Source organism: Acipenser ruthenus, chromosome 20 (genome assembly GCF_902713425.1).
Source record: "Acipenser ruthenus chromosome 20, fAciRut3.2 maternal haplotype, whole genome shotgun sequence".
NCBI classification, from domain to species: Eukaryota; Metazoa; Chordata; class Actinopteri; order Acipenseriformes; family Acipenseridae; genus Acipenser; species Acipenser ruthenus.
This window is the reverse complement of record NC_081208.1, coordinates 19,775,940-19,803,285: the sequence shown is the minus strand read 5'-3', so window position 1 is coordinate 19,803,285 and position 27,346 is coordinate 19,775,940. Positions and strand designations below refer to the sequence as shown.

General features: G+C 38.1%; 1 protein-coding gene across 2 annotated transcripts in view; it reads left to right on the top strand.

Annotated features, from left to right (window-relative positions):
- The window catches only part of LOC117425775 (protein BANP-like), a 111,903-nt gene that overhangs the window by 19,118 nt on the left and 65,439 nt on the right, over positions 1-27,346 (top strand). Inside the window, exons 7-10 of one of the 2 annotated variants that reach the window (XM_034043031.3) lie at positions 11,639-11,878; positions 17,981-18,151; positions 22,809-22,927; positions 26,466-26,537. In XM_034043031.3, the coding sequence (XP_033898922.1) occupies positions 11,639-11,878; positions 17,981-18,151; positions 22,809-22,927; positions 26,466-26,537 (602 nt within the window). The remainder of the gene's footprint in view (positions 1-11,638; positions 11,879-17,980; positions 18,152-22,808; positions 22,928-26,465; positions 26,538-27,346) is intronic. The other variant, XM_058993606.1, reaches the window with a different exon arrangement.

Below are 27,346 nucleotides of genomic sequence, written 5' to 3'. Positions count from 1 at the left end.
CTTGAGCACGTTAACTCGACTCAACCAGTGTACATTACTGTGCAGCACTAAATCTCCATATGCAGAATCCATATCATTCAGAAGTTTGCGGAATCTCCTGTGTGTCAAAGAAGAGCGGGCAATCAAAAAGTTGACAATTTTCACAACTGTTGTCATTACTTCGTTTAAATCAGAAGATGTTATCTTAGCGCACAGGCTCTCCTGATGAATGATGCAATGGAAACTCAAAAGAGAACGCCCGATCTCAGTTTCCGTAAGTTTTATAAATCCAGCTGTTTTACCCACCATAGCAGGTGCACCATCAGTGGTAACAGAAACCACTTTATGCAGGTCGTTTTTGTTGTGTGAAAAAATCTTTGACAGCATTAAGTACGTCTGTAGCCTTCGTTGTACCATGCATAGCACAAAGAAAACAGTTCTTCCTTTACTTTCCCATTGATACAGTAGCGAACAATTATAGCCGGGGAGGGGGGGGGGGGTATCATTCATGTCTGTGCTTTCGTCCAGTGCAAGGCTCATCACATCACATGTTTGTAGGTCTTCCGTCAATTGTTTTCTAACATCAGTTGACAGTTCATCTATTCGCCTTTGAACAGTCCTGGCTGACAATGGCATTTCTTCAATAGGAGCAATGATGTCTTTCTTGTTCACAAAGTCGTGAAATAGTTCCAGGGGTTGCCGACCCCTGGGATAGACCACACAATAGTACAGTAAGCGGACACAGAAGTTTGTTTTAATGTGCTTGGGTGAAATGGTATGTGATATTTACTGTACAAAACAATGTTTCCTGTAAAATAGTAAGTGGATTTACAAGCAGGTCAGGTGTCTGCAGGGAATATTTCTACTCTGAAGTTTATGTTAAATGACATAGATCTCTGGGTTTTTATTTATTGAATGCCCTTGACTTTGAACTGGAGCGTAGACTAGCCGTAAAATCAACAGCAGGCACAGGGCCGACAGACAGACAGCAGATGACGGCACTCTTTGTGGCTCCAGCTACTCCCAGCAGACTGTGATCATTGAAAGCTGCACTTGCTACAGAATGCATCAGCTCCTTTAGGAGCTGTCACATGAAATGTTGTGTATAAATATCTGCAGATGTTTTTGGTAGGATTAATGCTTTGTTAGAAGTACGCAGAGATGATGTAGGCTTGTGAATGCCATTTTTGACATGGAGAGGCATTGGAAGTGCCACTCTCAATCAAGTGTAACTGTCCACGGTGCCTTGTACTAGTCCATATAGTAATGAAATGTTCTAAGCTATGTTACAGCTGTTTGGACTGTCAGATATAGAAATGCACTGCAACTGCCAGTTTGACTAAACATGTCTGTAAGTAAAAGAGAAATGCATGGAGGTGAAGTGTTCAGTTCTCAAATTGAAAGAGAAACCTACTACAAGGGTTGGTATGGTAATTGATAATTGCCATCCTTTTTGGTACCGGTAACTGATTATCTCCTGATACTGTTGCATCTGATAAGGTAAGTATTTTAGTCACAGTACAATACATTTCAGTACAGTTTACATGGTGAAAAGCTGTGATGTGATAAAATATATTCGCTAGGAATGCAGTAAGAAAGAATCTTTCAGTGTCTCATAAATGTTTCAGCTTCTGTGTTTCTGTAATGACCTCTTTAGACAGAAAGACACAAAAAATAGTTGGTTTTTTTTGTTTCGTTTTTTAGTGGTGCCATCAAAGGATTGCTGTTTCGTTTGGGTATTATGACCTGTTCAGATCAATATTACTTGTTTTTATGTATATATATATATATATATATATATATATATATATATATATATATATATATATATATATATATATTACACATTTGTTTGTAGAAAATTGGATCTGTTGGTAAAAATCAGGTTGATCTCTGCCCCTTTAAGGGATGTGATTGGATGGGCGCCCTACATGTCATCTTTCTGTTCCCTATAGATAGCGAAAGATGTCTGTACGCTCTGTTGGGGTCCAGTGGCAGCTGACGCAGTCTGACTGAAGAGAAGAGGTTAGCGGACAAAGAGCAGAGTTAGCGATAGACCTAAGGAAATGTTACAGGAGTATTTGTCTGATGTGGCTCATGTGGCCTAAAGGCATACTTTATATCATCTACAGTATATTTTCCTAGTATTCTATGCCATACCCTATTATGTGTGTCCTGTAGTATGATTCTCTATAGTTATTTTCCTACTTATAACTATTCCATCACAAATTGCTGCTGATGTTCTGATGTGAGGTAAGCATATTGGTGTTGCACTATGCACTGAAGCCTGTGCAACAATGCTTCTCAGCCTCACTTCCCAACAGGCAGCCTGGATGAGTCTTATTCAGAAGCGTTTCCTTTTTCTTTCTGGAATAGTACGGTTTTTTTAAGCACAGAAAAAAAGCAACAACCATAGAGAATTCTACAGAAGACAAGTAATATGATACTAAACTGGTAAGAAAACAAATATTATAAAAAGGTAGATGATATACGGTATCCCTTTAAAAAACAATGAGCCCTTTTTGAAGTGTAGTGGAAGGCATTGCTATTGGTAGCTGCAGTTTTATAGAACCTTTTGCCTCCTTCACTCTTGAGGGTCCCACTAAAATTAACTGTATTTTAAAAGGTGTTCTATGTATGAAGTACTGTGTTAGAAAAAGGCAGTCAGTTTCAGAATACCTTGTAAACATTAAGACATCAAAATTGCTGTGTTGTAACTGAAATTTGTAGCACGGAGTATGCATTTTATATATATATATAATTTCAAAATCATTTTTTTTTAAAATTTTTTATTGTATGTTGAAAATAAAAGTTATTTTTTAAATTGTATTTGTAGCCAATTACCCTCTCTTTAATATTACAAAACAACTTCAATTGATGCAGGATTTCAAAGGAAATGTAGAAACCCTTACTGGATTAGTTTTGGTGTGAAAAAGCAAATTGAGCCTTGCCATAAGATTTGCTTTTCATTTTTACTATATATGGTTACGCAGGCTCTAAACTTACCACACGTGTGTTTTTAAAGTGATGTGGTAATAGTTTGAGCAAAACTAAAGAAACGTCTTAGACAAATTGTTATACTGAGCATACAACATTCATGTGATAGGATTGTCATTGTCTGCGGAAAAAGATGTTTATACTGGTAATGAAACGGTTAAAATGAAGAAAAAAAAAAAATCCCAGGCTTTTTTGTTTTTAAATGTCAGTTCATATGGCAAGCACACGTGTGTTTGTGTTGTCTTGTTGCAGCACTCTGTCACTTCTGCCTGGTGAATGATGTATGGGGGCTGGGTTGCTTATTTTGGACCGCTAGCCATCTCATCTGTTTAGAATCTCAGTCAGATAGAGGTCCCCGGGGAGATCAGCCGGCAATTTTTTCTGTGGAAGGAGACCATGTGCAGCTGGCTTGAAATGCAGCAAAAACTATATATCTGTTTCAGAGTCCTTTACAGAAACTAGAAATCAGCACTCCGCACATCAAAGCAGAAATCACACATGATCTGTTGTATAAAGATATGAAATATTTGGCATTCTTTAACACCGCAGTCTTTATCTTGATGTTTTCAAACAGGCACTGTTCAGTGTGACTGCTGTCAAATCAAAATATGGATTTTAAATGAGTTGTTATTTTTTTCAGCATTTTAGATTAATCTATTGTATAGTAGAGCAATATATCGACGAGTAAAATTCTTCTTTACAACCAGCAAAGAAACTTCAGATTTGTTTTGTAAATGCATATCTGAATAAATATTTCAGTTCTCCTCTACTATATTGGCCCTAGGATTTCTCCTGTCCTATAATACCATGTTTCAACACAATCTGCTTTCCTGTGCAGCTTTCCCAAAACAGCTTTAAATCCATTACTGGCTGTGCTTGACACGACATCCATACAATATAATGTGCTTTATTTATTTCAGTTAACACCATGTGGCAGGGATGCAGGGATTACTGAGCAGATCATCTTCTCCTTAATATTGTCTCTTTATGATCCAGGAATGTTTGTTCGAATATTCAACAATGCATTATTGACTTGGTGATCAATGTGATCACCAAGTCATTATTGATAAGGTGATCAACCTATACCCTGACGGGATAAGCCACAGCTGCATTTTATTGGTTTTATTTTTTTACAGCTCTGGGGAACCACCCTGGATTCACCCCTAAAAATAATAGATTTGTGCAATCCAAGGAGATTTTTCTTAAATTGGGCCCTACAGTAGCAGCCCACAGTTTTATATTAAGCCATGAAAAACTAAAATTAAAACCAAGAACAAATCCCAGAGTTTCCTGTGGGTTGCCCCTATATGTGTTTGTAATATACTTCTACTTGGAAATGTGTTTCTGTGGTTAACAATTTCACAGACACCCAAGTCTTGATATTACAACTGCCTGGCCTCTGGTTTGTGTATCTTCCTGTTTCTTAAATAGTATTTCTCATTACCCTGCTGGAATTAAAGGTTCATGGTATTGGGGGTTCCAGTTCCCTTAGATTACATCGTCATTCTAGAGAAATAGACATATACTGTATATGGGTTATTTAGCTGCCACTCAGTTATTCGTAATCAAAACACATCTCATGTATCAAATCCTTATCCAAACTAAATAATGTGGATTGCTAAAAAAAAAAAATAATAATAAAAAAAAAATTGTTAAACTGTATTATTACTGAATAAGGGAATATAGTGAAGATGCTTCTAGGTAAGCATGTCAGTAGTGACAGCAGTAATCAAGAGTATGAGAATATTGTCTGTCACTTTTCCATTTTTGCATATGTATTAAAAACTGTTTTTCCAATTATGATGACACTTGCTGGAGACATCCTTTAGCTTGTGTTCAGAATCTGGGGGTGTCTGTCTGCCTGTATGTGACACTTTATGTGAATACAGTGGATCCAGGTTTTTTTTTTTACTTTTCACAATAGATCACATTTTGTATTTACAGCCATTTAATAAGGGACACACTGTTCTTCTCATAAGTTGACTTTTTAATATCTAATCAATGTCAGTTATTTTTAACCAGTAACCAGTCTTTGCTTTTTCTAATGACTGGTTGTTTTCATCCCTTTGTTTTCATCAGTAAATTGAATTAGTTTGCAGTTAAACAAAATACCACTGGAAAATATAAGTACACATTTAGCCAGGTGTGTTTGTCTTTTATATAGGAAAATGTGATACCAATGAAGTGATGGTGACACATTAGGTATGGTTAACTGGAATTATTTTGTTAGCTCTCTGCTTCAAATAAAGCAAAACTAAATTTAAGGGTAAGTAGTGTTGGATTGGGTTTGTAGATCAGGTTCCCTTTGCACAATAACTAACATATGGACCACGGTTCTTTTACCAAATCATGTGGGCTAATTGCTTTAAACACCATAGCAAAGTAGCTTACCAATTGGTGTCTAGTCTAAACAGATCAAATCTAATCAGGGAAGTTTAAACCAGTGGTCTGAGCCTCTTGGGAGGCCTGCTCCTAATACAATGTAATTGATAAATGGCACTGGCCTTTGGCTTTGAAATCTGGAGTCCCCAGAGACTGAAATACAAGGAGGCTTACCAAAAAAAGGAGGAGGAAGCACATCAGCGTTCCTGTCAGTTCTTTAGATTTGTGATTTCTAGACACTAGATGGAGCTAAAGGTCTTTCACATTTGCATTCTTGTATTTTAAAAACACAACTAGGCATGTGTTACTTTTAGTAATAGATGCCTGTCATTCTCTCTAGAATAAGGAACCTGTGAATTAGTGGATTTTATACACAAAACCATGTGGGCTAATTCTGTTACACGCTTCCCACATGTCCACTTCTCACGTGAAGAAGAGACCTTTGTGGCCTTGATAGCGAGTGTAATTTACATATTTATTCAACACTAAACATTTTTACAGGTAGAATTTGCAACTATTGGTGTTTTTTGTACCTTGTTTTGCTCATCTGTCACTGGGGTTGAAAGTGATTTGAAATCAGTCCTGCTTTTTTCCACTGGCAGCAGAACTGGTTTGAATTGGGTCTGTCATCAGTGAGCCACAGTTAGGATTTGGGTTGTTGGCAGAACTTTGTCACTTTGATGGGGAAAATTACCTAATAGGTTTCCTATAGGAAGATTAAATCTTTAAAACCTTTAAATGCAAATGTGTGCTAGTACTATATACCTAAGACCTGAGGCTCCAAATAGGTTGATCAATGAATGTCTGATTGAGATTTGCAGCTTAAAAGCCATTATGATTACTAATTGACTACTTGTTGCATCTCTGTGTCACTTCAGTTTACTATGTTTGATGTAGTACAATTCTAGATCCCCGCTAATGATCATTTCCTTCCTGAAAGAGGAGTGGAAACACAGAGTGGAGTAGTTGCAAAGCAGCCGTTGTCTAAACTGTTACCCTGATTTAAGTTTAGAGCTTTGTTATTATTTTGATGAATTTATTACCTGAAGTTCTGTCTGGACTGTCATTGCGTGGCTGTAAGGACTAGACATCAACTGGACAGGAGCTAATACCAAGCCCTGATGTGTTCAAAGGTTGTAACTCTTTAAAGCATTTAATTTGTCATGAGCTTGCTGAAAGGTCTTTTGGCAGGCTGCTAGTTTGTTGGTAACGTCTGCGTTGGTTACATTTCTAATCTTTGGCTTGCTGCGAGGTTAGCTTCCACCTGAACAAACTAATCCTAATGTACAAGAATGTCAGGAATAGCAGGTCATTTAAGGTTTGTGCTTGCTATTCTCGACCTCCCCCCCTTATTCAGTTTTAACAGCATCACTTTTATAGAGCATTATTTCAGTCGTCCTGCTGGGGGACTGAAAAGCAGTTTTGCAATCTCACAGTGACTTTAATGTTAGGATTAATTTAAAGGCGGGAGGAATGGACCTAATAAGCGAAGGGGAAAGCAGGGACACATACTGTGGTCCGTAGATAGCACCCTACATGTTCACATTGCGCTTAGATGGAGGGATGTTTCATTTCACATGATCGACTCCTGTTAGGTTAGTGAGTAATCCGTTCCTCATGTTTTTCTGTGGTCCTGTACACAATTTAAATTGAAGTAACTAGGAGTGGAAAGGTAGCTGAAGTTTCAACCTAAGAAACATCAGGTGGGGTATTAGAGGCAAACCATCAACTAATGAAAAGGATTCCGAATATATAAACATATGAAGCAAATTTACAGTAGCCTGAATGTAAATATATGGAAGAGATTTCCCTATCAATGTGCAAATCTGCTGATGTCTTTGCAAGTTATGGTTGATTTATGTATTTTTTGGTCTTGAGAGTTCTGTTGACTTATTTACTCCGGAGTTTTCCAGATGTTTAAGATATAACCAGCTAGCAAAAGCATTTTGTGTCATTACTAATTACACAGCTGCACGGAGTCCCTGTTAGACAAATAATCACTTTTTTGTCTTTCCATGTGCAACGTTGCTTCTGTGGGAAATCACAGCTGAATGCTGGCAAAGAGACAAAAGTGTTGTATGTGTGGATATTATAAACAATATTATTCAAAGATTTTTTAAAACAATAAATTTCAGTCTCTCCTTCAGCTAGTTCTTGGAAATTTTAACTGATTATTTAAGTGGCCTTTTAGAAATGGTTTATTTGAAAAAGATGAGGAATGTGTGTATGTTGGGTTAACATTAATCTGTGTGCAGTGAAGGGTTTGTGCTACTAGTGTTTATATCTACATTTAAGCCCCTTGATTGCGTCAATCAGTCTAATATTCTCTGGTTTACATATGATGTGCCAGGGTTTGAAATGGTGTAAAATGGTCATCTATGTCTGCTCTAAACAGAGTTATTCAGATCTTAATAAGTTTCTCTAGAGTCTGTAGGTGTTCAATTGATTACTTAATGCAGGAAATGATCCAGGTTTAGCATGGGCCTGATTCCTGGCACAGTCCAGTCCTGATAATTGCAATAACACATTTCAGCAAGGTTAGTTTTAAGAGTCAGTGCTGCAAGTTCAGAGGGTCCTCATAACCGCCTTTATATTAATTTGAAACATCCAAAGTTTTGGTGCAAAATCAGGGTAGACATTGTGTTCACCATGTAGAGTGTGACAGGGTGAGTTAGCAATTTGTACCAGGAGTGATATCCCAAATATTGTCTATTTTAATTTGAACAAAATGCGTATCATTTTACCCCACAAATTGGATTTTCTGTCACAACCAATGAGGTGCCTTTAATACCTTCCTTTTGAGCTTGTCTGGAGAATCCTAATTGCCAAGACTGAACAGCCTTCCTCATTCCATTCAAATCATGTGACAATGTGGCCTTTCAACTGCCAGCCCCACCTACCCTCATATAATGATGTGGTTGTTCCTGAGACGGAAGTAAGTTGGTAGTGTGTTGCCTTTAGAGAGATTGAGAAAGAGAGATATTGGCCGGCCGTGAAAGTCGGTAGGGATTTTGTAAGATTTCAATAAACGAATATCAACGGAAATCGGTGCCAAATAAAATTCTCACACAAAAACAGGGATAATCCTCCAGCTAATGCAAGCATCTGCTTAGTTTCCAGTAACAGGCAAGTAACCCAAGTAAGGGCCTCCAACAGAGTTAATTACCGCATTTCCTGCTGCTAAAATGGCTGGGCCAAATGAATAGCCCAGTTATTGTTGGCTCGTCAACGCTCAGATGAAAATCAACATACATATTGTTTTCAACATACAGTACACGCTGTTATCGTTTTGCCAGGTTACACACAAGCTAAACCGAGCCACTCTGCCAAGAACGGCGGCTCTTTGCTTTAATTATTGCAATAGGTTTGGTTTGTTATGTCAACACCCAGTCTGATCATTAAGACCGAATACATGGGCTACATTGATAGCACATGTCACATGTTACATTTCTTCTTGGAACACGTAGAGAACTGTGGCAAAGTGGTTAACAGTGTGCAGGTGATCAATAATCAGACAAACAACAATAATCCAGGTGCAATGAAGGTTTAATTGTATAATCCAATGCCTGAGGGCTAACAGCAGTAAACAATAACAATGGGAATGAAGCAATACAGTGGCGTGTATTGCTTATTTATAATCCGTGGGTTTGCCCCAAAATAATAACAGTCCCGCTTCAGTTCACCCACACGTAACACAAACACCAGTTCACAGTGCGTGCTCTAGTGCTGGTGGTGAATACAGTTCTTTAGTGACAACAGAAGTGCAGTGTTGTTGATCCAGGTTTAGTGTTGGCCTTTGGCAACAGCTCCAGATCGTGTTAGCCGTCCAAATAATTACAAACAGTATTATTAACAACAAAACAGTCATGTTTCGCAGCACAGGTTCTCCTTCTGGTCATTTAACGTAACCATTCACAAAGGAACAGATCACATCACTACGTCCCCTTTTTAGAACGTCACTCACGACCCCTTGGTCATGGAGCGCATCCGCTCCTCCAATTCGCGGATGCCACGCTGTTTCCCGTCCGGGTCATTGAGTTTGTATACCGTAGCTTTGCCCCCTTTCTAGGTGGCCCGACTTTCACCTAACCCTGGGAATAAACTGTCGTGCCATTTAGTGCAGGGTATTCTGTTCCCTTTATGCAGCTACCTCTCAGGTCGGGAAGGAGATCTAACATCAACGATCATTCGATCTCTGTCACAAGAACAAAAAGACCCCCTACTGCACTGGGTTCTTAAATTTGCAACTGGCTGTATGAAATGTGTTTTACATGATAAAGATGTCATCCAAACACTCAATCATAGGATACATTGCGGTACTGTAATAAAAAAGAAACAGGAAGTATGCTGTGCATACATTTACATAAACTGAAGATGTTAAGGGCATTGTTAACCAGAGGGGATGAATTCAGGTAAGATAAATAAGATTTGAATGACACTTCCCCTTTAAAAAAAGGTTTGGCGAACCTTTCTCAGAAATATCAAAAGAGAATTTTAGTGTGTTTAAAAAAATTAAAAAAAACCTCTGAAACCTTAGAATAAATGATCATAAACACTCTTTAAATAAAGTGTGAAAGTTTTGTCAATTGGAACCTGTCTCAATTAATTAAGGTACAAAAACCAAGCCCCACCCACATCTGGCTTTCTTGATACACTTGTTGTACATCATTGACAGAAAGACATTTTCTTCACATTTGAATTGATTTTCCTAAATTCAGGATGGTAGCACATACCTTTAGGGTGCTTCGAGAACTGTTATTAAAATGATACAGGGTGTATAGCTGAGTTAATTGAAATACATTTGTTCTCAGCGATCCTCAGATTGGTATAAATGCATGACCCATTTTAGTATGAAAGTTAGCGAGCTGGGCGGTGGAAGGATATTAGTCCTGTGGATATCACTGTTCTTAGAAATTTAAAAGAATTTAAATGTTTCTATGACACCATTCTTTGATCTTTTAAGTGGATTTATTATACCGAAAACTGCCGATACGGATTCACATGAGCTCAATCCACCTTCTAAAGCACATTTTCTAACGGTCAGTCGATTACAGAGGTGTAGTGCATTTTTATCCAGGGGATGTATATTGTACGTACTGTAGGTCACACTTTAGAAACATTTACCTTTTGACTGCTACTCAAATAGAACATTCCTTCAATTCCACAGTAAATGTGCCGCTTAGTTCCTTCCTTAATTGACGTTTGTTATCGACATAATTTTATTTTCCTAAAAGTCTTAATTCATAAACCCTTTAAATTAGTTTGCCACAGGCTGCTCTGATAACTATTATTCAATTCTTACAGAGTATATCGTTGGGTTAATTGAAATACATTTATTCCTGAGATCCTACCATTTATATAAATGCATGACCCATTTTGCCACGAAAGTTAATAAAGATATTGCTTTTGACAAAAGGGTTATCACTTCACAGAATAATGAATTTGTCCCTGATATGTATACTTGCTTTCAAGCTATGAAAACCAGCGCTGGGCCGAAGGGCCGAAATGAAATTAGTTCTCATAATGGTAACGCATTTCACATCAATCAGGTGGTCTACATTTTCATAGACGAGAACAAGAAAAGTCAAAAGAAAACCAAAGGCAGCAGGAGAAGTTGCATTTACTTGGCTTTATTTGTTATTTGGTGCTGGTGGATAGTCAGGCATGGAGCCAGAAAGCAGGCGTCATCAGAGCTTCCCCTTGCAGTTCTGCAAGAGAGAGCGAGCACACCGCAATCCTGAACACCCCTGGCCATTCATTCCTGGGCCTCTCTCAAACAAAGAGAGACAGCTTGGCCATACTTTGGTGGTTGTGTGTGTTTGTGATGAGAATGACAACAGGCTAGGCTGGACCACCATGCTCAGCCCTTGTGGCTTGAGCCAGATTGCAAAAAGAATTGCAAATTGAGCCTTTAATCCTCTTTAACCCTTTCCCTTTCTAGTGGCGTCTTTAGATAAATAATTCGTTTCCGTGTCATACTGAAAAAGTAGTTCTGTCCGCATATTGATCCTATGCATCCGCTGTACAGCTCCTTTATGTAAAGTGGCTTGCTGGTGGGATCGGTGGACATCCATTGACCTTCCGTTCTGAGCTATTGTGGGGATTTGCTACTGTGAGGGAATGCAATTGGATGTTTAAATCATGACCAAAAACATGGATAAAATAATTTTCCTCTTTTTAAATAAAAAAAAAAAAAAAACCCAGCAAATGTACCCCGATACAACTACAGGAGCATCCACAGTTTTTCTCATCCAAATGTTTTCTGCCGGTTGTCTTGCAGAGGACTACCCTAGTGGCACGTGGCTGGGAGATGAAAGCAATGCAGAGATGCGGGTTCGCAGCCCCATCTCGGCCGCGGACATGCTACACATCAGCACGAACTGCCGCACAGCGGAGAAGATGGCTCTGACTCTCTTAGACTACCTCTTCCACCGAGAGATCCAGGCCGTCTCCAACCTCTCCGGCCAGGGCAAGCATGGCAAGAAGCAGCTAGACCCCCTCATGATCTACGGCATTCGATGTGAGTAAGGGCTGGCAAGTTCAAAGGAGGGGTGGTAATAGTTAAATGTTAAACCAAGTGTTAAACATTTAGAATTTTTTCCTAAACATTTAACCGCTGTGAAAAATATGCATGTCAGATCTTGATATCAACTGTGGTGTTTAAACTGCAGGATGTGTACAGTGTAAGGTTATTTATACAATATGTATTGTACAGTACTGTGAAGGAGGAGACCCTCACATTGTCTCAGTATGTATCTGGATATTTACTGCAAATGTTTTTTTTAACTGTTTTTGAATTGTGTTGCTGATTCTTGTGTCTAGTAAGGAAAATACTAAAAACAAAATTCACTTACCTGTTGTATGGGGACTGGAGGCCTGTGGGTGGGAGTGTCCTGAAAGACAAAAAAAAAAAGTTAATCGAGTACTGTTTAGATAGTTGGTTTGGAAGGGTGCACACTTCCAGAACAATGTATTACAGTACTATTGTTAAGATAAACTTTAAAATGAACAACAGTTATTTTAATGAGCATGTTTTTTGATATGCAATGGTTTAGGTAACCTGAGTTGGGTGTGGTGGTGTGGTCCTCCATCTTGACAGGAAGTGGGGAACCAGCCATGTTGATGAGGGAAGCTTTTATTGACTTCCCTGGGTACTGACTTCCTGTAGCTGGGCAGTACCTGTAGAAGATATTGAAAGGGGGGATAGCTGATTTTAATTAAGTTTCCCTCTGCTTGTTTTAAAGCATCATTTTAATGCATCTGTTAGATTAATGTTTAGTTATATATATTCATTGATTTTGTTTCTTTTTGAATACTATATTTATTATTGATAACTGTTTGCTGGTTTGTTTTTATGTAACCACCTGCATAATGGTTTATTCTGGGGGAGGGGTAGGCCTGGAACGGTATAAAGGCTGTTAGTTGGTTCAGTCAGAATCTTCCTTTTGTGTAGATCAGAGGGCAGTTTTGCAGCTTTATGGTTGGACTCAGTTATTGGAGTCAGTACCTGTGATTAGGTGACTATAAGTAGTTATTTTTTGGTTTCCATTTTTTCTTTCTTTAAAGTGTTTGATATTTTGTTCAATTAGCTTTTTATTTATTATCGTTCTTAAATAAAAATAATTGGTTTTGCACCAAACTTCTCTGTGATCTGCGTGCTTCCCTGCAAATCAACACCAGCCGCTGGCTGCACTCTCCAACAAGTGCATACATTACACACCCATAGATTCAGGTACTGTAGATGATCCTGTAAAAGTGGTCCGGAACCTTAGAGAAGAATTGCACGTTCTCCTTAATGAGATTTCAAATCGGCATTAAAATATTTTCCTTATATTTTACAAGGAAAATTATATTTTACGGAGTGACCTGAAATAACCGAACATGTAAATAAATTCATGCTCTGTCCAGATATTGGCCATAGCAATCCGCTCCAAACCCACAAGCTCCATTGCAAAGGTCTGAACCCTCGTTGTTAATTCATACATTTGTTTGTTTTGGCGGGTGATGCGCTGGATATTGCCATCCAGACTCGCAGACAGGGTTGTGTGACTCCTGTGTCTCAAATGAAATTCTGTATCTTTTAAAGAGACTGTGGCACTATTCTTTTACCTGTCTGTTCAGTTTTATGAGTATCACTTTGAGAGGCCCCTGCAGTTTTAAACATATTCAAGAAGGGTGTTTGAGAACAACTTGGTGTGGCTGTGAATTTTCAGAGTTACATACAACAAATGCATTGTTTACTTGGTATGAAAGTCACATCCTGGTGACAATAGAGGCTTCAGCAGAGCTCTCAGAATCATGTCTAACCTTATGTGCTGCATTGCAGTGCTCAAGCTGCAGTAAAACCATGTGACCTATAGCACAGGAAGAAATAAGGTGCCAGGAAGCAACCGTTTTTGATTTATTTATTAGTTTGAAAATGTCTAAGGAGGAATCCATGAGATTTAGATTTAACATATTAAACAGCTTTAAATAATAATAATTTAAAAAAATGTACTGGCACTTTACAAATTAAACTTTGCGGCTGATGGTATATAACTGCTTTGTTGTGTTTTTAGTTATCATAATTGTATATTTAATGTGTTTAAAAAAAAAAAACTGATTTAAAGTAAAATACTAGTTACCAGTAGGTTCTGTGGTAATGATCAAAACAGTATTATTACCACTGTCCTAAACCTCACCAAACCTATACTAGTTTCCCACTATATTCTTTATTGTATTTTGGCGTATAAATTGCCACAATAAAATGTTAAGCTTCAAAGTGGCCCTAATTGCGTCAATAAAATTGCTTTCAAGGAGCCTTAATTAATGCTCAGTATAAAGACCACCTCACAATTAAAGCCACTTTAAGGTACAGATTTCCTCCTATTGACGGCAGTATAAAATGACCTTCAGTAATAAGGCCATCCCTGTGTTAAGGGCGCAAATGTATCCGACCGCTATTAAATTACCTCCCAATAAGACCAACATGCTGTAAACCACTAATAAAACTTGCATGCAACATTATCTCTTGGTATAATACATATTGTGATGAATTGCCCCCACTCAGGTTCGTTGCCCCTTTACAAATAGACACACCCAACACACTGAAATTGGGGGTTCAGCGCTTCCGCGCACTTTTAATAATACAGACAGAAATACAAAATACAAAACAAAAACAAACACCTAGCTCCTTCGGAGCGCTAACTAAACATAAACACTGGAACCTAAACTAAAAACAGGACAGCTAAGCTGTTTCCCTGTAAAACAAACCAAACAAAATAAACACAGTTTTCACAAACCTTCACTCTCGTGGTACGCCTGCACACACTCGCAAGCGGGCTTTACACACAGCAGCCCTGAACAGACTGGCTGCTTTTCTTTTATACCCTGCACCTGGCTCTAATTTAACAATAATTACCAGGTGCAGGGGATAATTAACAATTAACACAACTGTACATTCGCACATTTTTTTTTCATGCAGGGAGGATTAACCCCCTCCCTGCTGTGTTACAATATAGATTGTATTTATTAGAAAAATAAAGAAGTACATTAGAACATGCATAAAAGAAAACTCATATAAATTGCATCTTCTTAAAATTATTTGACAGCTGTTTCCTTGAAATACAGTAGTACGGCTAGTATTAAGGCTACGTTGTGTTGATCCCTTGACACACTTTATCAGAATAGTTTTACTTTATTGTCAAACACAAATTACCTCAGCCCATGGCTTCTGGTTCTCAGAAGCCACTGTTACAGTTTGAACTCTTAATTCCATCTGACTGACACACACACATGAGCTGTGTGGTCCTAAAACAAACTCAGTCCAGAGTTAACTCATTTTTCAGGCCAAACTCAACAGGGTAGATGGGTTTTGATAAATACATTTTTTTTTTGTTTCTTAAAAACTAATGTGTTTAGTTAATATGCAAGACTTGGCATGGAGTTTGTGATCAAAAGAAAATAAATATTTAGAATAATTTGTATTTGTAAGGAACAGAACTTACTGCAAGGTTATAATAACACTGAATTATCAAAGTTTGCTAATAGTAATTTTATGTGTAGTGTGCCCCCTATTAAAAATAATATATATTTTTTTCTCATACTGTTTGCATAACTCAGCTTTCCTTTACGGCCCTCTACAGATGACTTCTGTTTTACAACAAGTGACACGTATAGACTTATATTATTACATATTATACCATTGTGTTTTTATAGCTATGTACAGTGCTCCCTCTAAATTGTGCAATATATAGTGCCTTCATACAGTAAAATACAGTATGTTTTACATTTTACAGTCAACATGGACTAACCATGTATTAACCAACTTTGTGAAATATCAAGGGAGAACGTTTTTGACAGTTGTACATCCCTAAGTAAAACTTGCTACCCTAAATTGAAATTATTTGCCCAGAGTAAGGAATAAACAAAAAGCAATTTCTAGCTTCTGTTTTGACGGAACAACTACTTTTTTTTCTGTTTCTCTATGTTAAGCCTAACCTGCTTCAGCTCATGAACCTGGACAGGTGTAAAATCCCATGCTTTTTAAGCACTGAGAAAATATCTAAAGCCACCAAAATCTGTCCTGATTTGCATCTATTTAAAGCAGTGGAGGCAGACGTTCATTAAATATACAGAGAAAGTTAAAGTTACTAACAAAATAATTACATGAATCTTACCTGCCCTGCACTTCCATTTACTATATAGTCTCAAACATACATTTTTAAATACCTGGTCCTAGTCTAGAATTGCAAACTTTTAGTAGTCTTGGATTTCCTTGGTCATTCCACCTGGAGAATTACATTGTCTTCTCCCCTTTAACATATTATTTTGCCTGCGTTAACCAATCAGCTACTTCCCCTAATGACTGACGTGCTTTACAGCCACTGACTTGCTTAGACTCCGAAGACAGTGCTGAAGTATAGCAAATGACCTAGGAAGTGAAACTGTAACTGACTACAGTACATGAAAGTAAGTAAACTTTGACCTTTAACCTGGTATAGTACCAGATATCCTCATTTAAAAATAAAAATACATGTTTGTTTAAAACTGCACATGTAAAAATGGAAGTGCAGGTAACATGTAAGGAATTATATTGTTCGCAACCTTAAGATTTAGATTAAAATTGACCAAAACCTCTTCATTAAAGGAAGAATTTGAGAAAAAAAAGCTGCTCAAGGTTTTATTTTGGGAGTATTTCTTTCTTTCTTATTTCTTTCTTTTTTTTCCCCAGAATCATTTTGGCTTTAAATTGCCACAATGCAATTCAGTTGATATTCTAGCTTTTTGCTGCTTCTTGATTTATATACAACAAGCTTAATTTAATTAAATCAGTATTTAAACTGTACTCATTTAACTAGAACAGAATATGGGTAACATTACCAAACAATTTAAGAAATATGTTAGCATCGTTTATATCTGAATGAAATTTCGTACATCTTATTAGTCTTAACAACATCTAGGCTAACGGTATAACCAGACACACTCTGTCAATGACAGGCCATGAACTGGGAGACCAAGAGTCACAACACCTGCCCAAGATCGACAGATCATTTTGCAGCATCTTCGTGATGTCAGTTGTTAAGTCGGCACAATAAAAAGTCACTGCACCTGCTCTAAAACAGAGTTTGTCATTTTTCGATAACATCTAGTGAATTTTATCCAAATATAAGTGATACGTTTCTTTTGATGCTCAAATATAAGTGATATGTTTCTTTTGATGCTCAGTATATATTTCACTACACAGTGCAATTAAAAGTACTGTGATACACCCAATATGACTCATTGTTTTAGTGTGTATGGAGATATACATTTAAAATCCTTGACAAGTAAGTGCATTTTGCCATTATACTGTAAAAAATATGTGGGTTTTAATGACATACTGGTATAATTATTTCAACGCTTGAGTCATACATGTCCTGTCTTTTCCTGTAACTCTTAAGATTTATTGGTTACGTTACTTGTAACAAGATGTTGTGGTAGACCCCATGGCAATTAAACCACATTCTTCCTATTGTGTAGCACCATGATACTGCTCTACTGTGGTACAACTATAAAACACCATAGGTTTGCATAATCATTTCAGCCTTTGGCAATAGGAATAGCATTCACATCTACGAAACCTCTCACCCAATATAAAGACCCCTTGGTCTTAGTGAGTGTTTATGGCACTGCTATACTATTTTATCCATGAGAACACCATATATTGACACCTGCTGGCAGAGTGAAGGAGGTGCTACCTGTTAAGTCAGCATCAATTTAGCCTCTAGCAAGTTTGAAAAGTTTTTCTAAATGAAATCAACCATTATCATCCTTAAGGCTTGTCAAAATTCTAGTACGTATTATTTTTCATAGATCACACGGCACCATTTTTTTTTGTATTTAATAGTAGTTTTTGATTTAAAATATACATTTTTGTGATTTATAATTTTAATAGTATTTTTCATTAGGACTCTGTTGCTTACATGGGCTCAATCATAAGACACCGCATCTGCATTGTTTCCTGCTTGGCTGCATTCAATTAGCTAATGCTGCTTTTGGTAATGCAGTGATCTGTGTTCGCTGCCTCTTTATCATTAGCTTTGCTCGCACACACATACATACAGCGCGTTAACTTCAACTACGGGTTTGGCTGTGTTTTCAGGTCACCTGTTCTACAAGTTTGGCATCACAGAGTCGGACTGGTACCGGATCAAGCAAAGCATTGACTCTAAATGTCGGACGGCCTGGCGCAGGAAACAGCGCGGGCAGAGCCTGGCAGTGAAGAGCTTCTCCAGACGCACTCCCGCCGCCTCCTCCTCTTACTCCAGCACAGGTAGGGATGGCCACATGCCACTCAGCCAGCAGAGGCAATGACCAGGGGTGCTAGTATTCTGCAAATCAGGGATTTAAAAATAAACAAATTAATACATGAACATCTGTCCTTCCCCGACCAAGAGGAAAACAGCCAAAAGTGATATTGGACATGCCAGTTTATGTAACACTAAAGACTAATTCACTGGGGTTGATGATTATATTAATTTTGTTACCGAAAACTTAAAAAAAACAAATAGGATGGAAAAATCTGTGTTTTCTTTTTCTTTCTCTTTTCCCACATAAAAAAAAATTCCCAACATCCCTGGTCATAAAAAAAAAAATTCATAAAAAACAAGAACAAAAACAGCATGTGTAATAGAAAACACTATGTAAAATCTGTAACAAATGTTCTGTTTCACAAGGGCAGTAAAACGATGCCAAATTTTCAGTGTGCAGCACAAGCAGTAAATGATGATTAAGAACAGGCTTATATTTAATAAACAAATACATATAAATATATAGTCATTCTAGCTAAGGAGAGCTTTCACCCCTTTTTAAAATGTGACTTTTTAATATGTGACTTCACCTGGTAGGCTATTCCATACACTGTGTAAAAAAGCGCTTCCTACCTTCTGTTCTAAACATGCTTTTACTCCGCTTCCAATTAAGCACCCCTCATTTGGTATTTGCAGTCTAATCCAGTGTTTAATTACATTAGGCCCCAGCACAGCTTTGATTTGCCACAGTCTGTATAATGTAAATAAATGGGAGGTGAATCCCAGCCTGGCTAATGAGTCTGGAATCCTTTGAGAGGGTGTCATAATCAGATGGGATAGGAGGTCTGGGAGGGGGCTCCATCGTGGTGAGGGCTTGTGATTGATCTCCTTAAATTGAAATTGACCCAGGTCTCCTACTGCCAAACCATATAGTTAGCGGCTGATTAGAAGAGGGTATTTGTATAAGAGCAAGTAGCTTCAAATGACATTTTCACAGTTCAATTACCATCATGAATAACTTTTCATGTTTACATTCATTCTGAGTGGTTATCATTGACATTTTTGATTATTCCCTGTTTGATGTAGCCTGTGTTCACGAGCCAAATTGTCTTTATGGTAGTAAGAGCCAGCATCATCTAAACACTACAGCTAGCAATACATAGTCACTGCGTACTGAGTCGCACTGGCTCTTACTGTTTTGCAGACAGCCTACGTTATGTGTTGCATACATTTCAAATATAGCTACATTAACTGTAGTTGCATAGTTAACATTCACTGGTATTTACTATATGCACTAAGCATATTGTCCTTGCAGTTACGTGTATTAACAGAAATGGATGTGCCATGCAGCTATAGTGAAGTTAATGTACCTGCTTATTGCAGTGTATCCCATGTGTCTCTGGTGAAGGTTATCCAGACTGGGTCTTTGTTGCCACCAGGGTTCAGTGGCTTGACCAAATCTGTTTTGTTTGGTTGGTTAAAAAGAGGCTATTAGCTTAAGAGTGAAAAAGTGAGGCCGTCCACTGATCTTTAGTCCTCTTGATTTAAGATAAATTAAAAAAAATAAAGACCTGTAACAGTCTAAAATTTTGTTCAGGCTGCTTTAAGAACGAAAAAGCCCATCTGATTCAAATAAATACTCTTTATTGCATACGACTTAAACGGTACCAGATAACTTTTCAAGCTTTTTTATTTGTATTATTTAAATAGGAGAATTTGATTTATCCTGCTGTCAGTCAAATCTAACAGGATCATAACTGTCAGTCAGCAGACTGCAGAGAAGTAAAGCTTAAGAGGCATGCGTCTGGCCTTACTTCAAATATCTCTCAAGTTCTCACAATATTTGATCTTAATGAGATTGGACAGGGAGACTGGGAGGCCAGCTTTGCACATCCCACGTGCTGCGCCTACCTGGATCAGACTGGATCAGACTGCATCAGACAGACTGGATCTGGTAATCATGAGGAGACTCTGGATGGATTGAATCAGATCAGGACTGAAGCATTGCCTTGCAGTCCCTATGACAATTTCAAGTGTTTTGAACTGCCAATATTGTGTGTTCCCGCTTAGATTGTAGCAAAGCACCTCAAGATGCAGGCTTTTTAACCATTTTTGGTCTTTCTGATTATCCACCCCCCATAATAGATGCATCATGTACCTGCTGTTGCACATTTCACAAGCAGTCTGTAAATGTCTTACAAGAGTGATGCATTAAATGTGGAATCCAAAAAAATTATTCAATTTCTTACATGTGTTACAAATCACAGCAACCAGAAGATTGCAACTAGCCTATTGGCGCATGCACTGTCACATGATCAAAAATATTAATTGTAGAAGTGGCAAATAACTATTGCCCTCTGATGTGGGTCTGATTTACTCTTTAACCCTTTGCGGTCCATTTATTAATCGCGCGTCAGGCACGCCAGGAATAATTAATTTTCACACGCGCAGTTAATTTTATACGCGCTGTTTAAAAGTATTTTTTTTCACAGTCAAACGGGTTTAAATGGCCCTGCATATCAACAAAGCACACACTAGGCATCTCCAGCCCCTCCCCAGCCTTTTGTTTGCTATAGCGTTCAGCTGTGTAAGAAATAAATAATAATAATAATAATAGTCGTACATACCGATCGATCATCTCCAGATCACTCGTTTTATCACCAAACTCCTCAATAATGCGATCAAAGTCATTATTTTATTACTATAACATCTGAAAAAAGCTCTGCAAATATCCATGATAGTCTCAGTGCGCTGACGCACTTAGCCAGCTTGTTTATTATGGACGCCCATTATCTGATACCTGATACCATGTATGACTATTCATGAAATACGCCTTTTTTTTTTTTTTTTTTTTTTTTTCCGACTTGTCTCGGCTCCTGTCGCTACCACTCGGCAATTGAATGGTTTTCTCGGCTTTTTCCGGAGAAAAAACGACTAAACACCCGTTTATTGCGTTGCTATAATGATGTCGGACCCAGTCCGACAAAGGACCTGTGAGGAATAATTGCAATGTCGGACCCAGTCCGACAATGGACCGCAAAGGGTTAAGGTGTAATAAAACAGATATTGACTGGAGCTTTTACATTGTAGCACACACTGTGCCTTGGGTTGACTTCAAATAAACTATAACAAAAAAGCCCACTTCGACCTGATTTTGAAAGCTTGCTGCCACCATCAAAGCTTAACTTCTCAGAGGTGGAAAGCAATCGGTTTTCAAGCCTGCTGACAGAGTGCTGTTAAGGAACAGATCCGTCTTTTAGACATGAAGGCAGGGGCTGCTGCTTAGGTACAGTGAGTGGAGACGCGAGCGGGAGATTTGTTATACAAGCTTTTTATTTTCAAGTTGACATTTGCCACATGGTTTATAAACAGCTACCAAAAAGGATTACTTTTAGGTGGAAACAATTATACGTCATTAAAAGTGGGTATAGTGATAAAAACGGGTTAGTGTTTATTGAACATGTCAAAGTATGACAATATAATATATGGCAATAAAATATACTAACATAAAGACCCTTTGGCTGATCTAGCCTACATTATGTATGGCTATGGCAGGCAACTGGAACTGAAGTGAGAGCATTTTACAAAAAAAAAAAAAAACATGATTTGCAAGAAGTAGTTGGTTAAGGGGTTATCACCTCCATACACCAGTGTTTCTCCAATAGGCTTAACTTTGTGTGTGTGTGTGCGTGCGTGTGTGTGTGTATGTGCGTACTCTTAATCTAGGAGACTTGTTAATTTCCCAAGTAATTCAACTTTAAACACATTTGGCATCATAGAAAGCCCTCCAATACTGGAGAAAATGCTTTGAAAATATATTGTCATGATACACTAAGCGGTGAGATGGTCATGAAAAGATAGTACAGTTCATCACACCGCAATGGAAGGTTCTTCTTATTGTGCTTACCCTTTCTGAAGTACACATCTTGACATAATGTAACGCAATCGCTCACAAGCAGTCATCAAATGGACTTGATTGGGTGGGTGGAACTTTGAGGCCTGCCATTGTTTGTTTGACCAAGTATAGAAATAATCCCTGATGCCTGGTAAGCACCCTGTTCCTGTGCCAACATCAATATGGTTAAGATGATTATCTTGACAGACGTTTCCCTTCTCTGTTTTCTCTGGATCTAGATCCTACCAATTAGTGAACTATACCAAAACATGCTCTAATCATTATTTATGAACCAGCATTCTTACCTTGGAGTTCAGTTATGAGGTTAAAGATTGGAATCTGTCACTAAATTATTTGATCTTCTAAAAATAAAAACAAGCACAAGATACTGTAAGCACTTGTCGTTATTCAGGGACACAGGGACATAACACTGTCATAACACTGTCATAACACTGTCATAACACTGTCATAACACTGTCAGTAGTGTGTATGACCACCACGGGCAGCCATGACGGTCTGCAAGGTGTTTATATTTTTCTAAAGGGATACAGAATCATTTATCAATGATGACTGCCTCCTTTCAGGAAGTTGATAGCGGAAATCAGGGTTACAACAAATAGCCCATCCGGGTCAATGTGTTATTTAATCTCATCTTAATACTGGTTGAAAGGTTGTCCATAAGGATGAGTTTTCAGCTTGCCTCAGTTCCTTACAGTGTAACCTCTGTATGTGTGATTTGAAGTTGTGGTCGATTTGATGCAAACAGAGGCCCTTGGTTTTTGCAGATGGATTGCAGTGTACTGACGCGTCTCCCACAGACGGCCAGCAGACCGTGCACTACACCCTGTCCAACACACAGCAAGTCCAGATCCACCGCATCGGTGAGGATGGGCAGATGCAGGTGGTAAGTGCAGGTTCATCTTTATTACTTGCGTCTAGAGAACTCCTTATCCAATAGTGATACATGGGTATGACAGAATCTGGGGATACATGGGTATGTCAGTGTTTTTTGGTTTTTTTTTTACACACTTGTATGTCTACTTTTCATGATACTGATGACTCTCACTTTATACTTCGAACCGTGGCTGCTCTCCAGTCTTTTTGGCTAAAAGAGCCATAACAAAAGCAAGAGGTATCTTAAATCAATATTTTGAGAAAACTCATTGCTTATTTCTTGTAAGCACTCACCCATTTGCATTGCAAACCAAACTGGCTCCTTTGATTCCACTGGAAGGCCAAATATTTCCCTGGACATTGTTGCTGGACATTTCTACCCAACAATGTCTACCCTTGTGGACCTTTCAAAATGAGAAAACCACCATCCATTGAGATCATCCATGATTGCTTTAAGGAGCATGAGACAGACTTCAGTTATCAATCTCCAGATCTCAGTCGACTGGGATGAGCATCTATGGGATGAACTAGGTGGAATGACAAGCACTTCATGGCATTCCACTCTGGGTATTGTTATCGCAAGGGCGCAAGCCATTTTAGAAACAAATGGCAACCCCTATGATGCAGTACGCTCATTATACCATCCGTTTCTTTGTGGTCTGCTTTTACTCCCTGCTAAGTTTCATTGCTCTATAGCACATCATATCCCGTAACATTATCTGTGAAAGCTAATAGACTTTGTACCAGCAGTAAAACACCAGTTCTATGCCCTTTTTAATGTCATTTTTATTGTATCTGCAGTGTTACTGTAGACTGTGGTGGTGGGTTACATTAGAACCATTTGCAGCAAATGGAAAAGGGTCTGAAATGAGCTGCACTAGACATGACACATCTGTGCCTTGTGCTGATTGTTTAACAGCAGATGGTCCTGCATTACCACTGCGAACTTGGCCCGAGAGGAAAGCAATGCAAAGGGCTCTGTTTGCACTCTGGGTGCCCTCTGACACTGCTGATGCGATCCTTATAGTCAGTTTGATGCGCACTGTATGTTTTCTCTTCCTTTAAATAGATTGTTTCCTTCCAGAGGAAATGAAACTGTTTGAAATACAGAGCTTTGTTCCTTTGAAATTCACAATCGTTGCTGCAGAATGTATTTATTTTTTTTAAATGGAAAGTAGACCTTGATGGATTTCCAGATCGGAAATCTTTAATATGACTTCTCTTTCATTCAGGCTGATAAAACAGACAGGCACCTCAGATGCCCCTTTTCATAGTCTGAATGCATTTATTTTTGTTCTATTTTAAATATTGGTGAATTTAGTGAAATAAACAGTGAGGGACAATGGCTCTGGCTTCAGTCACTGCTGGCGGGCACAAACACACACACACACAGGCGATATGAGAGCTTCCCCTCACAGTCATTCTGCCCTGGGCTGAATTGTGTGTTGGTTTTATAGCCACTGGGGGATACGTAGAGACCACCAAATAATTTCTTGCAAACTGGATTTGAGATCCTTTAGAGGTACAATAAAGTGTGTTATTTTTTTATTTGGGTCAACTGAATATGAAATAATCAAGTAGAGTAGTGGTGCTTCTTTCCGAGGGAATATTTACACACTGCAAGCCAAAGACAACGTATAATTATTGCTGAGGTTACCAGGTGATACGGCTTGATTATTTTATTCATGTAACACTTTGGATATTAAAATGTACGGTTCCTTCTATCTGTGCAGTTTTAGAAAGGGCAGATAATGTGAGCTCAGTGGGGGCTGGTCCAGCACAGTACTGAGGCGGTGGGTAGGGAGCTTTAGAGACAACGCTGAGATGTGCTGAACCAGGTCACAAATTGCATTATTATTATTATTATTATTATTATTATTTATTTCTTAGCAGACGCCCTTATCCAGGGCGACTTACAGTTGTTACAAGATATCACATTATACAGATATCACATTATTTTTACATACAATTACCCATTTATACAGTTGGGTTTTTACTGGAGCAATCTAGGTAAAGTACCTTGCTCAAGGGTACAACAGCAGTTCCCCCCATTGGGGATTGAACCCACAACCCTCCGGTCAAGAGTCCAGAGCCCTAACCACTACTCCACACTGCTGCCCAGGGGGCTGCGCGGTGTAACTGCATGGCTATAATTACACGTCTAGCAGTATAACTGCTTGGGTGGGGGCATATTTCCATTGTTTGAGTTGGATTTGTGCTTTTGCTGTGTGATAAATGAAATCTGTGCACCGATTGGCTGAGAGTTGTGTAAATATACATGTAAAATACACTCGGTTTCAAGACCACAAAGGACTGTTGTTTAGGTGGGAAGTGGAAACTGAAGGTAAAGAATGTTCCAATTACAGTTCAGCCTCATACTTTTTTTTTTTTTAAATGTCCTCCTCAAGACCTTGCCAGTGTATTCTTTATTCATATTCAGCTGATTAATTTAAAGGTATCACCAGAACAACCTTTGTTATATTTCTTGCATATAAACGTATTCTACAAGACTACACAGGTGAAAAGCTTGAGATGATAATGGACTGTTGGGCTAAACACCTCCAAACTCTGTCTCGAAGTGAACTGTATTCAACCACTATCGACTTCTCAGGCAGGACGGTTTAGGCTATTGAGTGAAATACACGTTGCGGGACCATGTACAGTTTGAATTTCCCACATTCTCCAGTTTTCACAGTACAGGAGGTATAGTGGGATGGAACAATGTGGACTTTCCAGTTTAGATGCCATTATAAAAAAATGCTTCCAGATTTTCATTAAATGTAATAAGCTTATAAAATTTAAACAGTTGCCTAAACTACTGCAAGGTGGGAGCTGAAAAATATAATATTGTAAGCCTTTTTAATGTTCTGTGGGGGGGGGGGGGGGGGGGGGAGAACAGCATACCATAGTGTTTAATAGCTGTTAAGGTTGTAAACTTATGTTTTCAGATTTAAACTGTCATAAATTGTTTTTATTTTAATGTGCTCATGTTTGGTGACCCCCTTTTAAAAGTGATAATCATTTTGCAATTTATCGTATACTATGCAGAGACAATGCATTTATGTTGATTTGCTATGAATTATTATTCATATTTTCTAAGTTAATAAATTATGTGTAAGGTGTAGATTATTATAAGAGCTATAATCCCATGGAAATTATAAATCACAAAGATAATACAATTAAGCATTACAAAGTGTTGTTGTTTTTTTAACTTTAGAACTATTCCATCAGGATAAGATGTACTGTAACTTACTTGCAGATTACTTGCAGGATTTAAAATACTTTCTCAAATTGACTCTTTGCTTTTACCAGTTCTCCCAGTCACACTCCAAACCTTGATAGACTGTACAGGAGGGTCAGTTAGTGCAATATGAATTGGATTTATAGAGCAGAGTCAGCACCCTGGCTTGTGGATCAATCTCTTACCATACTTTGTTGTTGATGTCTGTTTAGAGGGGTTTCATGAATTGTGACCGAAGTCTAGGATGGTAAGTACAGTAGTTTTTCTGATCTTTTAATGCTCTGTTTGTCTCATTTTCTCCATGTAGATTCCCCAGGGGCATCTGCACATCGCCCAGGTACCACAGGGGGAGCAAGTCCAGATCACACAGGACAGTGAGGTGAGCTGGGGGCACTTTATTCACACACGCGCTCATGCACACTCACACACACACACACATATACTCTTGTGTTTTTATATATATATATATATATATATATATATATATATATATATATATATATATATGAAGAATAAAAGTAATTGATTAACTAAAAATTCACTATTTTAATAATTAGCTTCAACCCTTAGCTTCCACCTTCTTCAGATAGCATGGTAGAAATAGCTGGGTAGAGTGATACTGTTGTTTTAAGCTTGAAATTTGCACAGTGTCTTGCAGATGAATGTTCTAAGAACATTTTATCTGGAACTGACTTTCTATAACAAGTAAGATCTGGCCACGAAGACAGAAAATGAACATTACATATCACACAAACATCATCCACTTAAAATGATACTTCATCAAAGCTGTTATTGGCAAGTTCACAAAAACCATTAAAACATCATGGAAAGCAAGAACAGCTTTCTGTGACAAAATAATCAATGGTGCAAAGATGCTAAGGTTTATAAGCACTCTTACTGAGAGTTAACCAGTCATTAAAATAAGCTGTTTCCCAGAATGGCATTGTACACAGACACATATCAGTGCTTCAGTCTAGGAGAGGACGAGTCCAGCCAGCCTGTATACACAAATCACAGTGAAGGGTAGAATATCTTGAATTAGTTGTCTGAAAAGCACATTGGTAAAGAGGATGCGTTATCGGGAAACCTGTGGATTATGTCCTTTTCACTGTTTGTAAAGTGGAAGGATTTAAATCTAAAATTTAAACCAAATGTAACTTGCGTGTTTTAAAGTTCAGGCGATCACCA